A 13,550-nucleotide genomic window follows, 5' to 3' on the forward strand; every position below is an offset into this window, starting at 1 on the left:
GGTAGCTAAACATACAATAGTCATTTTAGCACACTGACAAATAAAAAGAAACACTATACACTTTATATTTTCTAAATATTTCGTTAAAAACACTTGATGCACCGAGACCTCCAGCTGGAAGGCAAACAAAATATAGCCGGCGCGCTACGTTTGAAGACAGTGCAGATACTCTATCGCTATCTCAATCTGGCTTATGCTGTTATTGACTAAGAGTAAGTAGATTAGAAAATATGTATTTTGTTCTGTCTCAATATAAGAACTCTATAGGTTTATTGCTCTGAGACCTAGGATTTTCTATTTTTTGTAGTTTAAAAAACAGATAGAACAGTATGTACCTACTTGTTAAAAATATAACAAACCGTAATATTCTGGTATTCAATTATTTACAGAGTACTATATAGCAGGGTTGTTACAAAAAAACATCGTTGTTTAAAACATCATGTTTAAAACAAGTTTAAAACAAAATGTAAAAAAAAACATGTTTTTTTCCACCTGCTTTAAATCAATGTTTTATACATTGTTTTAAACAGGTTTTAAACTTACAAGCGGGATAGATAAATAAAACAATTTCAAATGGGAAATTATTATTATGGCGATATTTTATTATTGCGAAATGTTAATTTAATTAACTTAATTATATTATTATATAACACTAGCGGTCCGCCCCGGCTTCGCCCGTGGTACATATTCACGTTTTCTCTACATAAGAACCATCCTCGAACTTCAAGGAATATTATAAAAAAAGAATTAACGAAATCGGTTGAGCCCTTCTCAAGTTATGCGCTTACCAACACATTTTGAGATTCATTTTTATATTATAGACTAGCGGTTCACCCCGGCTTCGCCCGTGGTTTCACGGGTTTCACTTCGTGAAATTTTTATATTATAGATTAGTCAGTCAGCTAATAAGTTAAATAAAACATTTCAAATAAAGAAACTTTAATTTTAACATTATTATAATAATTATTTAACATAATACCTACTTAGTCAACTAATAAGGATTCCTCCAAATGCTCTAAATTTTGGCCACTCTGGGAGATTGTATTTTTTTATTCATATTTTTAAAAACTGAAACAAGTTTCGCGGTTTTTTCATTTGGTAAACGATTTCTTAATCTGGACTGTACCAACCCAAATGTAGAAAAAAGTCTTTCTACTCCTGCAGAGGAAGCAACTGCAACATGCAGTTGGCATGCTAGATAATTCATGTCCGAGCTTAATTTCCCCTTAAGTGATTGCTACCATGTTAGTGGGTGCACTTCCAATGCATAATTCGTAAAAAGATACTCATTAAACGGGAAAGAATATGCTCTGTATTTGTTAATATCGCGCGCGCGATAATATTGGGCGCGTTCCTACCTACGGACATGAGTGATTGCAATCGCGGTCATCGCTGACTGAAATCGCGTCCAGAAAACATAAAGCCTATGGGTGATTAAAACATATTAATCAATGTTTTAAACATGAATAAAACACAGTAAAAGTACAAAGAAAAAAACATTGAATAAAACATAAAACATTGAACAAAACCAAAAAAACAAAAAAAAACATGTTTTTTCTCATAATTTACTGTTTTTTTGCAACCCTGCTATATAGTATATAGTATACCATTTATATAGTACTATCAGTTTAATTTGTTGTTTGTCACTACAAATATTAAAGTCTAATCTATTCGTATCTTTCGCCATTTAACCGTATTTTACTTTCAATCTCAAAGGCAATTAATCCGAGTTCACCGTAAAAGCCGAGGCTTATAATTTAGTTAAAATTAATTACTAGATTCGAATTAATAACAGGAGTGCACGTTCTGTGAAGTAAATTTAATGTTTTCAAATGGCGGCAAATGGATTGCACTTACTTTCTTTATTATATTTTATGCGATAGTTCTGATAATAAAATAGGTACGTCTTGAAATACTTTTTATAATTTATTATAAAATTTTATGTCACCTTTGAGGTATTCTGTAATAAGTTCAATTTTTCATTATTTCTTTCTTATATCGTTGCTATAAATTCTCAATTAATGTGTGTAGAATTAGACATCCTTGCAGATGATGATGATGATGATGAGGTGCAGATTATATTGTTTTTGCACTTCCATAATATATGCTTTCATAATGAAGATAATATTATAATATTACTTACGTAATAAATGTGTCTAAATAGAATTTTGTCGTACCTAAATCTATTTAATTTCCTATACAAATGTTTGATAAAAACAATATTTATGCGTTACAAAAGATTAAAAACAGATATCACATAGGTTTAAATGTTTTATTCGCGTGTAGGATTAAAACATCACTCTCAGTAATTTATAACAAAATCAAAATACTGCAGTGTTATTTATTTCAAACGAAAATCGCCTAGTTTCATCGTAAATATCGAAAACCATAACATATTTGTCAAGTCCCACGCAATTTACGCTTTCAATTTTTAATATCTTACAGGAATTTCGACTTTATTCCGTTTCTGTAGGGGTCATCGTGGTGTGTATGTGTAAGGGTCCAATTTTCGGAAGGCGATGCTAAGGCAATTTTTCTCATCTTCTCCAATATGTTCAGTGTGTGGTGAAATCCACCATACATCTTGTATGCGTCCCATTATGTAAATGTGTGCAAACTCTAAATAAGATTGTTTTTGGTGCTTGGAATTTATTTATCGATGCTGGAAACGTTCGTATTGCATAATTTGTTGATACCTCTTAGTCTTGCAAATATTACCTACTCAAAAAGGGAAGGTAGGTAAGTATCTAATACAGATATAAAAATTCTTTGTGTAGGAGTAACAAGGACGCAATAGAAAGTACAAAATATGATAAATTTTATTTTATTTTTTACTTTTGATACACATATGTATAGGATCAATGTTCATGTATGCTGCAAGTACCATTCTTTTAAATAAAACTGGTCAATTTCTTTACATTATGATTTAAACAATAATACGTCCTTCACACAGTGAAATTTTCTATATATGTTTCTTTTCGTTCTTTCGTTTCTTCATTCGTGCATTTATGAATAATTTTCCTTGCAACTATGCAAAGTCCAAACAGATAAATAGCAAAGTCCACTACTGAAGGCATCGCTTGAATACTCTACCTTGCGGTTATCAGAAATGCGCTAGTCATCTCTTTCATTAAACGGAAAACATCTATTCATTCTAAATACTACTGAGTGAAAATTGTAACTTTATCATAATATAAGTAAATTGATATCTGTATAATATTATTATGAGAAAGCAAATCCGTTTAAAGATTGATACTATATTTATTTATTGTACATGTATGAAACACAGTAGGAAATACAATTAATACCTACTTCAGGGGTTGAATTTATGAAATTATATTAATTTTATTGTTAAATAGTTCAATCAGCCAATTTTAAAGAATCTAAACATAATAAGTGTGTGTCTGTAGAAAATTTTGGAACTTCTTAGTAGGAATACCAACATGATTGTAATTTAATAACAATCATGTACAAAATGATAATCCAAATTTTCATCATATGAATTGAATCTTTAACATACAGCAATGCGTTCCAATACTCTGGATAAAGACATAGTATCACATAATATTTGCAGTAAAATTGTATTCCGAGCTCGTTTTTTACCTTTATTACTCTAAGCATAAAATATTTTCCCTCCTTTAGTCGGTCGTTATCTTAAAGCTATGAAGACGTCGATGTAGAATTTTATGGACACCTTGCGAATTGCATTCCTTTGCAGATTCTAATACTTTAAACGATGTGGCTCCTGGAAGACTTTTCAATAAAGAAAATTCTATTAAAACGCAATAAATTCATCAAGTTGCGATCGTGTTTTGGAATTTTCCATTTAATTTTATACAATATTGCATTTATATTTCTCTTGATTCAAAATTTATCTTGTAAGAAATTTGATTAATTGGTATGCATGGAGTAAATTCGTATACAATTTTGTAAAAACAGTAGTAAGTAAAATGTAAATCTCATTTTTACTTGTTTTTGTTACCTTTATACGAAGGTAGCTTATCTTAATCTTAAATTACACTCGTATAAAATTTATTCTGAATAACTGATCCTCTTTCACAAGTTCATCATAATAAAAATGTTTCTTTAACTCAAAAAGTTACACACATTTCGAGGATCATCTCAAGTTGAGATAAAACAAAAAGTCTTCAAGATTCATTTAACGTTAATACTTTTTTATGTTTCAATTAAATTAAGCCGAGGATTTTTGTTAAATTAATCGTATAATTTATTGTAAGAGATGTTTTACTTCTCGCATTTTCTTATTTTTGGCGATGTTAACGCTTTAGCAGAATTACGAACAGTTTTGTATAATCCCAATTTATTGTTATAACTGCCGTGGCTAAGCCTTATTTATTAATTAGTCTAATTACTGTCGTAATTAACATTACCCTAATATCTGTTGGTACAATTTTTTGTTTAAAACACGTAAAATGGCCATTTCAAACTGGGTATAGCTACGTAAATTCCACAGATCCTACAGGTCACACGGTCTGTGTTGTATAAAACAAATTCAGAGACTTAATAAACCATGTTGACGTTCACTTAATGCAGAAGGGTGACTTTTATAATGCCGCAGTAGTAATTGCTGGAAGTAAGTAAATACTAGAAATGAGACATACCTATATACCTTAATTTGGTAGCATGGAAAGACAGAAGATGAATTAGAATCTTACTTTCCTTAAAAAATTATCCTTTCAATGTCAATTGTTAAACCCGGGACATCCGTGATTGAACAAGCTATTTACTTTCACAGCCTAAGTCAATAAAATATATAATGTTAAATCGCAAAATTTAATTACAATTTCCTAGAATTTTGTCAACATCCACAAACAAAGTAAAAATAAACCCAGAATAAAAGCTTCGGGGATCATTAAGTGTAATTGCCCCATGGGGTGTACTTCCAATTGAGGTCAAATCTTGATATTTGTTTCGGTCATAGTGTACGCTCCTTTGTTGTCTTGTACACAGAAAATAGACGTCTATTATTTGAAAAGTTTTGTTAGATAAATATAAGATTTAATAATAGAAACAGAAAATACTAAAGAGTACAGACTGAAAAGAGAAATATTTGCATTTTTGGTTCAGGGAAATTACCTTATTACGCTTTTCGTGATGCCCTTTGCTCATGTTTTTCCAGGAAAATATGACATTTTGAATGGAGATAAATAAATTTCATACAAAGCCTTTAGTGAGACCGCAATAATGTGGTCACGAGTGGACTGGCTTCCTGTGGTTTTGTACGAAAAACGGGACCGTTATGCTACGTTTAAACAACAAATATTTCACCCATCTCAGAATAACCCATGTAAAAAGATTTATGTTTAAGATAAAGACCAAAGGATCCTAATCATATATTACGAAACATTAATAAAATGTATCCCTCCAAAAACATTTTCATGTAAAATGTTGCCAAGACGAGCCCATATGACTCGCACTGTCAAAAAGTTATCAGATCTCATGTAGAGCCAAGCTTCTAACACTACACGCCCTAACTCTACAAGGCCTAACTTCACAAACTCTACACCTTAGTCAAAATATGTGGCTTGGCCATTTCGCTACATTCACATCGGCGTAAGGTGAAAAATTAATTCACTGTTCATTACTTTTTAACCGACTTCAAAAAAAAGGAGGAGGTTATCAATTCGGCCGGTATATATATATTTTTTTTTTTTTTTTTTTATGTATGTACACCGATTACTCCGAGGTTTCTGAACCGATTTACGTGATTCTTTTTTTGTTCGATGCGGGATGGTGTCGAATTGGTCCCATAAAAATTTTATTCGGCTAGGCCTAGTAGTTTTTATTTTATGAGCATTTTTGTCTGTACTCGATGACTTAATTTCAATGTAGCAAGTAACTTTGATTCACTTCCCGGTAACCGATTGAGCTGAAATTTTGTATACGAATGTAAATTGGATAGCGATGAAACATTATCATGACATGGAGCTGATCTGATGATAGAATCGGAAGGTGGCCATAGGAACTCAGTAATATATTGACTCAACTTTATCGAGTTTGGGCTCGTTTGATTCGTGTTGAAAAATACACTAAAAAGTATTAAATAAAAATAACTGCGTTAAAAACAACCGACTTCAAAAACGGAAAAGTAAGAAATAAAAAAGATTTGATATTATTAATTACTACATATTATTTTTATGTGCTATTTATTAAATAGGTTTGAAGTCGGTGCCAAACACTAAGCACTTAGTATTAAGCCCATGCACCGACATCAAACCTTTTTAGTAAATAGCACATAAAAATAATATGTAGTAATTAATAATATCAAATCTTTTTTATTTCTTACTTTTCCGTTTTTGAAGTCGGTTGTTTTTAACGCAGTTATTTTTTGTGTTATACAATAGTTCTTGTAGTAACGAACGGCCAAGCCACATATTTTGACTAAGGTGTAGAGTTTGTGAAGTTAGGCCTTGTAGAGTTAGGACGTGTAGTGTTAGAAGCTTGGCTCTACATGAGATCTGATAACTTTTTGACAGTGCGAGTCATATGGGCTCGTCTTGGCAACATTTTACATGAAAATGTTTTTGGAGGGATTTCATTTCTTTTTGTAAGTTGTTTGTAACAAAATTTTATATGTCGATTAAATTTTTAATTTTTTTTAACAAGGAGTACCTATACATATATATATCTAGGGGAACCAAGTTTTAGATTATTAGATTAGACCTCTAGCGTCATGAAAATTTAATTTAAAATTACAGGTCTCATACAAACTCCCATCCCCTAGTTTAAGGGGTTGGGGGATGAAAGTTACAAGTTTTATAATTTTTTTGTTGTTTGTGTGCTAATACTAGCTTACATACAAAATTTCAGCTTTCTAGGACATTAGGAAATACCTTAAGAATTTTGATGATCATCAGTGAGTCAGTGACGAAATTGGCGTTTTTTAGATATAAATAAAATCTGAAGTATAAAAGCTAATGTAATTAAAACTTAATAAGTTCAATAAGTCCGCTATTGAAAATATATCCCGAAAATTTTGTTGATCTAGCATAATCCAAACCCAAGTTATGGGGGTTCAAAAAAACGTCGAAGCGCTTCGAGAAAAGGTAGGTAGTGCCCGTGCGCTTCGCTTGTTCGCTTGGCTCGTCTTGGCGGGGGCACTACCGTGCCCCCAGATGAATGTGAATATATCATGATATTGAACATAGTAGATACGTGCAGCTAGTTAATGTTTTTTTTTTCTTTTTATAGACAGGAATATAAAAGCCATGGGTATATTGAGTTTGAATTGGGATTGATTTCTGTATGATGTACATAAATATTATACACTCGGATTTAAGCGTCTAAATAAAAACAAAAAGAAAGTGCTTCATATCAATATTTATTATCCTCATTTATACATGTTGTAATTCTTACTGCTAAAGAAAAAAATCGTAATATAAAATAAAGAAGATCAAAAGGTTACGTTGTATTTGATGGCTTATTAGTTGAACTTCGTAATTCAGGCAAAAGTCTTTGTTCCTTATAATTATCCATGGTCCATTCTTGATTTGTCAAATTGGCACATTTCTTCAACTCTAAATTTAGATTATTTTTACCAGTAACAATTATAGTAAGGCACAGCTTTGTTTGATTGTGTTTTATCGATTTTATCTGAAATTATAAGGAAATTTCGTAAATTAAAAGTTCCAGGAAATGAAATATTTTCGTAGAATCATTTCAATCCGTTGTAGTTTATTCTTCGAATGGAATCAAATGAATATAAAAATATAGTGAATTATTAACCTATCATGCTGAAGCGTGATTTTATTATTTTCGAACATGCATTATTGTCCGTATTTCTATAATAATATTCTTATTTCACAATAATTGATAAAGTAACTAGTTCTACAGGCTACACCCCTTTCAAATATGATCAAAAATTGGATTTTTTATCTAGATAATATTACACATAATATCTATAAAATGGGAAAAAAATTTAGGAAAACGTAAGAAAACAAAATATTATAAGTTTAATATTGGAAAATTAATATCATACGGCAAGCAGCAATAAGGTTAAATTTCCATACAAATATATTGCTGTAGAGAAACACCAAGAAGCTTTTAGTTTGTAAACTAATATATTATTATTATGAAGTGGACGTGCCTTGTTTTCCGCGTGTAATTTTATGTATTAGTTTATATTTTGCAGAAAAACTCTCTATAACTAGATACATAATTTATTTTCTTACCTTATCATCATAAAACCATACTTGGGAAAGCATTTTTTCATCACATAAAACCATTGTGATAAATCCAAATATGTAGTTTAAACACATATCATCGTGTTCTATTCTTCCATTTTTTGTATAAACCCAGAACTGAAATCAAAATATATGTATTATAGAAATATCAAAAATCAACTCAAATATGCTAATTATTATCTACTATTATTAATTTATAGTTTCTAATTGATGTCGCACACTGTTCATTCGAATGGATGTTTATCAATTATTATAACATAGAATGAATTTCAATTAACATCAAGAGTAAGTAGTATAGAGAAGTAAATTCTTAAAATTTTGGTTGTTATGCATCAGATTTCAAGTAATATGCTCAAAGTAAACACTAAAGTTCGAAATCATTTTGCGTTATCTGTCAGCCATCGAAACATATCCATACTCACTTGATTCCCTCCTTCAAAGTGACACGGTTGTACACTCACAGCCCCTTGAATATTCAGAGTCGATGATATAACGTCAAGACACGCAGGATATTCGCCCATATTGTAAATCTAAATCACACGAAGTGGTAATTCAAAGCTAAATGTTTTATGAATGCAATAAAATAAATTTTATTCATCCTTTGAACTCGATAGAACGTTCGTAGAAAATAGTATATTTTAAAATGTGATAAATTAATACTTACAAATTGTTTGTAGGTTTATTACTTTGACTGAAAAATGTTTTTAATAATAGCATACGTAGAAATGCAATTAATGTTCTTCCTTTGTAGGTACTTTACCAAAGAAATAAGGTAATTTTTAAAACGTTATAATATTAATTATTTTCCTTATTAGGGCAAAAAAAATCTATTAAAAACCTGGAAACATGGTCACCAGACTGTTCGAGGAAAGTCTATCAGTAAAATGTATGCGTAATGCATCGACTTACCCAAAGCGACTTAATATTTAATGCATCTGCATCATGCAGTAAAAATGAAATCGCATCGGGCCATCAGTTGATTAAAATATAAAGTATTAATACTAACATACCTGCCCGTAAGCCACATTTTCATCGGGTAATTTCATGTCCGGGTATACATTATGCAAGTACCATTCAAAAGATTTACATTTCAATTTTTCTCGCAATTTCCTTCGCTTTGTTACATCACCGAAATTCTCTCTTATATCCCCGATCCTCTGATAATAGTATTTTGCATAATCATCTAGCCACACCTACGTGACAGAGAATGTAATTGTGAATGTATAGCAAAGAACGAGAAGATAGTTAAATAATTGACTGTTTTCTCGGGTTTAATTCGTGGTGATCCATGAATTATTTGTTAAGATTTAAGGTCTTCTCTCATATCTACTATCTTTAGATATAAAAGATTTCTATATTCATTTCTTATATTTAGGTAATTTATTCATACCTCAGCCAATCTAAGCGAATTTTTCATCAACGATTTCTTAACGTGCTTGTACGGAAACGTACTCCTGAAAACATGTCCTACATGCGAACACGGTACTATTTCCAAGGAACCACCGCACATCCATGTTTTGAACGATAACTCTAAATTCTCCCCTCCCCAGATATCGAAATTAGAATCGTAATAGCCCAAATGTTTAAAAAACTGTTTATGTATTGCAAAAAGGCCTCCAGATATGGTAGGCGTTTTTATTGGCGCGGCTTTTTCTGTACGAGTTTCGAGAATGCTCTTTGGTACTGGCCGCCAAATGAATTTGAGATCCCATTCGAAGCCTCCTATTTGAAGATTGTCTGTTGTTTGTGGTATGTATTGGAATGTAGATACATCTAAATGATCAACTACTGGGCTGACAACAGTTTTAGGATCCTTGTTTATCTGTTCTAATAGCGGTTCTAGCCAACCTGAAAACCAAATACATATTAGTTCTGGCGTATGGTACATTAGTATTAGGTCAGGTGAAATAATGACTGAAAAAATATTCACTTATATAGATTTGTAAATTGATTATGTAATCAGTGTTTCTATCACATCACTGACCACTCATTTAGGGCCTAGAAAAAATAAAAATATGGTAAATGTAACGTTTATAGCATTAAGCCCTTTTTCTGAAAAATGTTTTAAATTCAATTACTTGAAGAAAGTTGCTACTATTCATAACACTGGCCCATTAATTTGAAAATTATTTATTAAAACGTCCTGTAATTGCAGTCATACCTTTAGTGCATTCACAATGACTGTCTAGGAAAACCACGACCGTTCCCGATGCGTATTTAGCGCCCATAATTCTTGCTCTAATCAATCCTTTTCTATGAATCGCTCTTATTAACACAACTTTCAGTTTCGTCCGCACGTAGTTTTCTAGATCTTCGTTCAAATGACCTAAAGAACAATTATAATATTAAAGATATATTAGAGGTAATTATCAATTTATTATACAGGTATCAACCAAATGCATTATCAAAAATATAATGTTAATAATTTACTAGTGACCATGACACGTATAAAAAATATAGAAACACAATTAAATCTATTAACGATGATAACAATAAAAAGACTGAAACTCAATAAATGATTCATTTTTATCGAGAGAACTTTTTCAAAGAAACTACTAAAAAATCAATCATTTATTCGCGACTAAATCAAATTAGAATTCATCAAAGGTAACAGATTTGGAGAGCCCACTTACGCATAGATGAGAAATCATCAATAAGAATTATTTCTTTCAACAGATCGGGCGGTGACCTGTGAAGTACTGATTCAATGGTTCGCAGAAGCACCGACCACGCCTCGTTATGAAAACAAATTACTACAGAGACCTCAGGCAAATTCTTGGAATAATTTCTTTGTTTACACCTGGAATAAAGATTCGGAAAATTGGGAAATTGGTTAGGAACGTTGCGGGGAAAATATAAAAGGGTCTAAACCTTTTGTATTCAATGAGAAGCATTTTCCTTATAAATGTTTATATACCCTGTTACAAAAATTGAAAATAATTTCATAATTGGATATTTCCGTATTCAATCGATTTAAATTTTCAAATATTTATAGTGTCTTTTTGTCTGTTACGCTTCCACGGCAAAGCTAGAGCAGCGGCTTAGGGAAGTTTAGCAAAATTGTTGATCCAATACCAAAATACGCAAAATTAATTCGCAAAGAAAAAGGAGATGGTTATAATATAACAGTCATAGTATTTAAGCTAAAACTATAACTTGAAATAAAAGTTACCATTCATCTCTATAATCTGGAAGGGTGCGATTTACAGGTATAAGATCACTAACGAATTCGTTGAAGCAATGGTTACGCCAGCCTTTTTTCACAAGAACTTTAATGGGACCCTTTATTTCATCATCTAGTTCCACAGCAGTTCCGTTCATACCTGGAAAAAATGGAAACAAACTTTATTAGAACATGGCCTTTAGACTATTAATTTATATATATGTAATGAAAAATATATTTTTCATTAATTTGAATTCCCGCGCAATCTGACCGAAACATCAAAACAGTAATTTATAATTTTATGTTTGAGTCTAATCTGTGGTAAAGAAAACTTGAAGGTAATCTATGGATCTCACAAAAAGCGCTCGTCATTGTGGATAAAATTACTATTGATCCTTTATTGTGATTTAATTAAGAAACGACACAATTATAAACATTAAATGTTGTTTCTTTATTTACAGGTACGATCTTGTGTTAATACTAAATGTGAAATTCAACTAATGAATACTAAATGTGAACTATGTAAACTAATTACAATAAAACTTTATTTACAGAGAAACTCAATTGTGTTTTGTGTCGCCCAAAACTTGGGAAAATACCTTATATATATCGGCTTTTCCGAGGATCATAGGAAAGAATTAGGATTAGAATCAGAAAAAAATTGTAGATGCATTAATAGCTTAACTTAAGTATTTAATTAATAAGTTTTCCTTTGAGTTTTAAGATTTGAGACGTAAAATGTTTAAGTGCAATCAGCAGGTATTGCATAACATTATTGATACAAGATCGATTATTGTTATAATTATCACAAACCGTCCAGAGATCAAATCTATTATAAACGTACTTCTTCTAACATAATATTAACATTCCTAAATCATTATTTATTAAGAGTTACACTTCTATTAATTTTATTACTAAATTAACATCGGTTCTCTTAATAATAAAATTAGGCGCATAATATTATTTCATGTAAATAAACTTACGGAACTCTATATCTAGGCAAAGAGCGTTATACCGGTCGAAGCTCAGGGGTTACTTTGCTTAATAACTTCCATATTATAATTTGTCAATACTAGGAAGCAGTCAATACTCCTGAGATACAGTTTCCACCAGTTCGAATCACGTGTTCATATCGTTTATTAATCGTAAAATTATATATTAGGTATATAGGATAATATGGAATTGAGTTTTAGTTAGATACGTAAATTATTGATACACTTATTTTAGTTTTACTTTTTAAAATTATGATCAAATATATGAATAAAAAGCTCTATATTTATTTCACACATACGCTATCTCTTTGTCAAATTATAACTAAATAGATTCAGTAGTTAAAACTAGAAAGGACTACAAACATTTACGTAAAAACTAAAGTTCCTGCAAAGTACAGGATGTACAAAAATACGTTTTAATTTTATACAAACATCAAAAACAAAACACTAGTTACTGCAGTCTTGTAAAGTAGCACTCTGTATAATCTAATGAGCTCTTACCTAGTGGAAAAACAATATTTTTCACTGCTGAAATTTTATCTTCTAGTGAGAGGTTACGGCCCGCTGACCCGACGAGATTCCATGCTGGAATAATTTATCCAATTAGATATTTATGTAATAAAATTGTATTTCAAGTAAATGTACTATTTATTGACATAATTATTCTATATTTGCACACGATTAAATACTAAAAATAAAATTAAAAGATTAAGAAATCTCAGAATTATGGCTGTAAATCATAAACACTACAAAATATTATCATTATAATGTTTGAGTATATGACTTTATTTTTGGACTTACAGCAATTGTAAATAGTCGTTACCTGTACCTTGAATAACCTACTATCAATATAATAAAAATATTATCTTTAAAGTACACAAATATTAACAGTAATATAAAAATAACTTACTTGCAATTGGATCTGTATACTGATTCATTCCGCCATATTCCCTTCTGAATTCCCTTAACGCGCGTTCATATAAAACCATATTATCAACATTGAATATATCACGTCTTTGTAATTCCCTAAACACAGTTAGTAGACTCACAGCAGATACTACAACAAGCACGAGTAGTATTTTTAAAGCTTGTTTTAACGTCATTTCGATACTAATTAATACAACATAGTGCTTGTAAAACTCTGAATGATGCTTTACATCACTTTTGCACCACTTATGGTACACTTATTCT

At 30.7% G+C, this 13,550-nt stretch overlaps 1 protein-coding gene across 1 annotated transcript; it reads right to left on the bottom strand.

Annotated features, from left to right (window-relative positions):
- Positions 1 to 7,422: 7,422 nt before the first annotated feature.
- LOC123696218 (putative polypeptide N-acetylgalactosaminyltransferase 9) lies at positions 7,423 to 13,339 on the bottom strand. Its single transcript, XM_045642283.1, has 10 exons — positions 13,270 to 13,339; positions 12,861 to 12,944; positions 11,377 to 11,527; positions 10,838 to 11,004; positions 10,366 to 10,530; positions 9,595 to 10,052; positions 9,215 to 9,397; positions 8,627 to 8,734; positions 8,193 to 8,321; positions 7,423 to 7,614 (listed from the first exon to the last, which is right to left on the bottom strand). Exons 1-10 carry the CDS (start codon positions 13,295 to 13,297, stop codon positions 7,423 to 7,425), a joined length of 1,665 nt encoding a protein of 554 aa, XP_045498239.1. The 5' UTR covers positions 13,298 to 13,339.
- Positions 13,340 to 13,550: the final 211 nt, after the last annotated feature.

Source organism: Colias croceus, chromosome 12 (genome assembly GCF_905220415.1).
Source record: "Colias croceus chromosome 12, ilColCroc2.1".
Taxonomy (NCBI): domain Eukaryota; kingdom Metazoa; phylum Arthropoda; class Insecta; order Lepidoptera; family Pieridae; genus Colias; species Colias croceus.

Excerpts from the sequence above, each read along its gene's own strand:
- LOC123696218 (XM_045642283.1), bottom strand. The coding sequence starts at position 13,297 with ATGAATCAGTATACAGATCCAATTGCAA. Across the intron at positions 9,398-9,594 it reads ATTCGCTTAGATTGGCTGAG|GTGTGGCTAGATGATTATGC; the intron begins GTATGAATAAAT and ends TCTGTCACGTAG. Across the intron at positions 7,615-8,192 it reads TATGGTTTTATGATGATAAG|ATAAAATCGATAAAACACAA; the intron begins GTAAGAAAATAA and ends TTATAATTTCAG.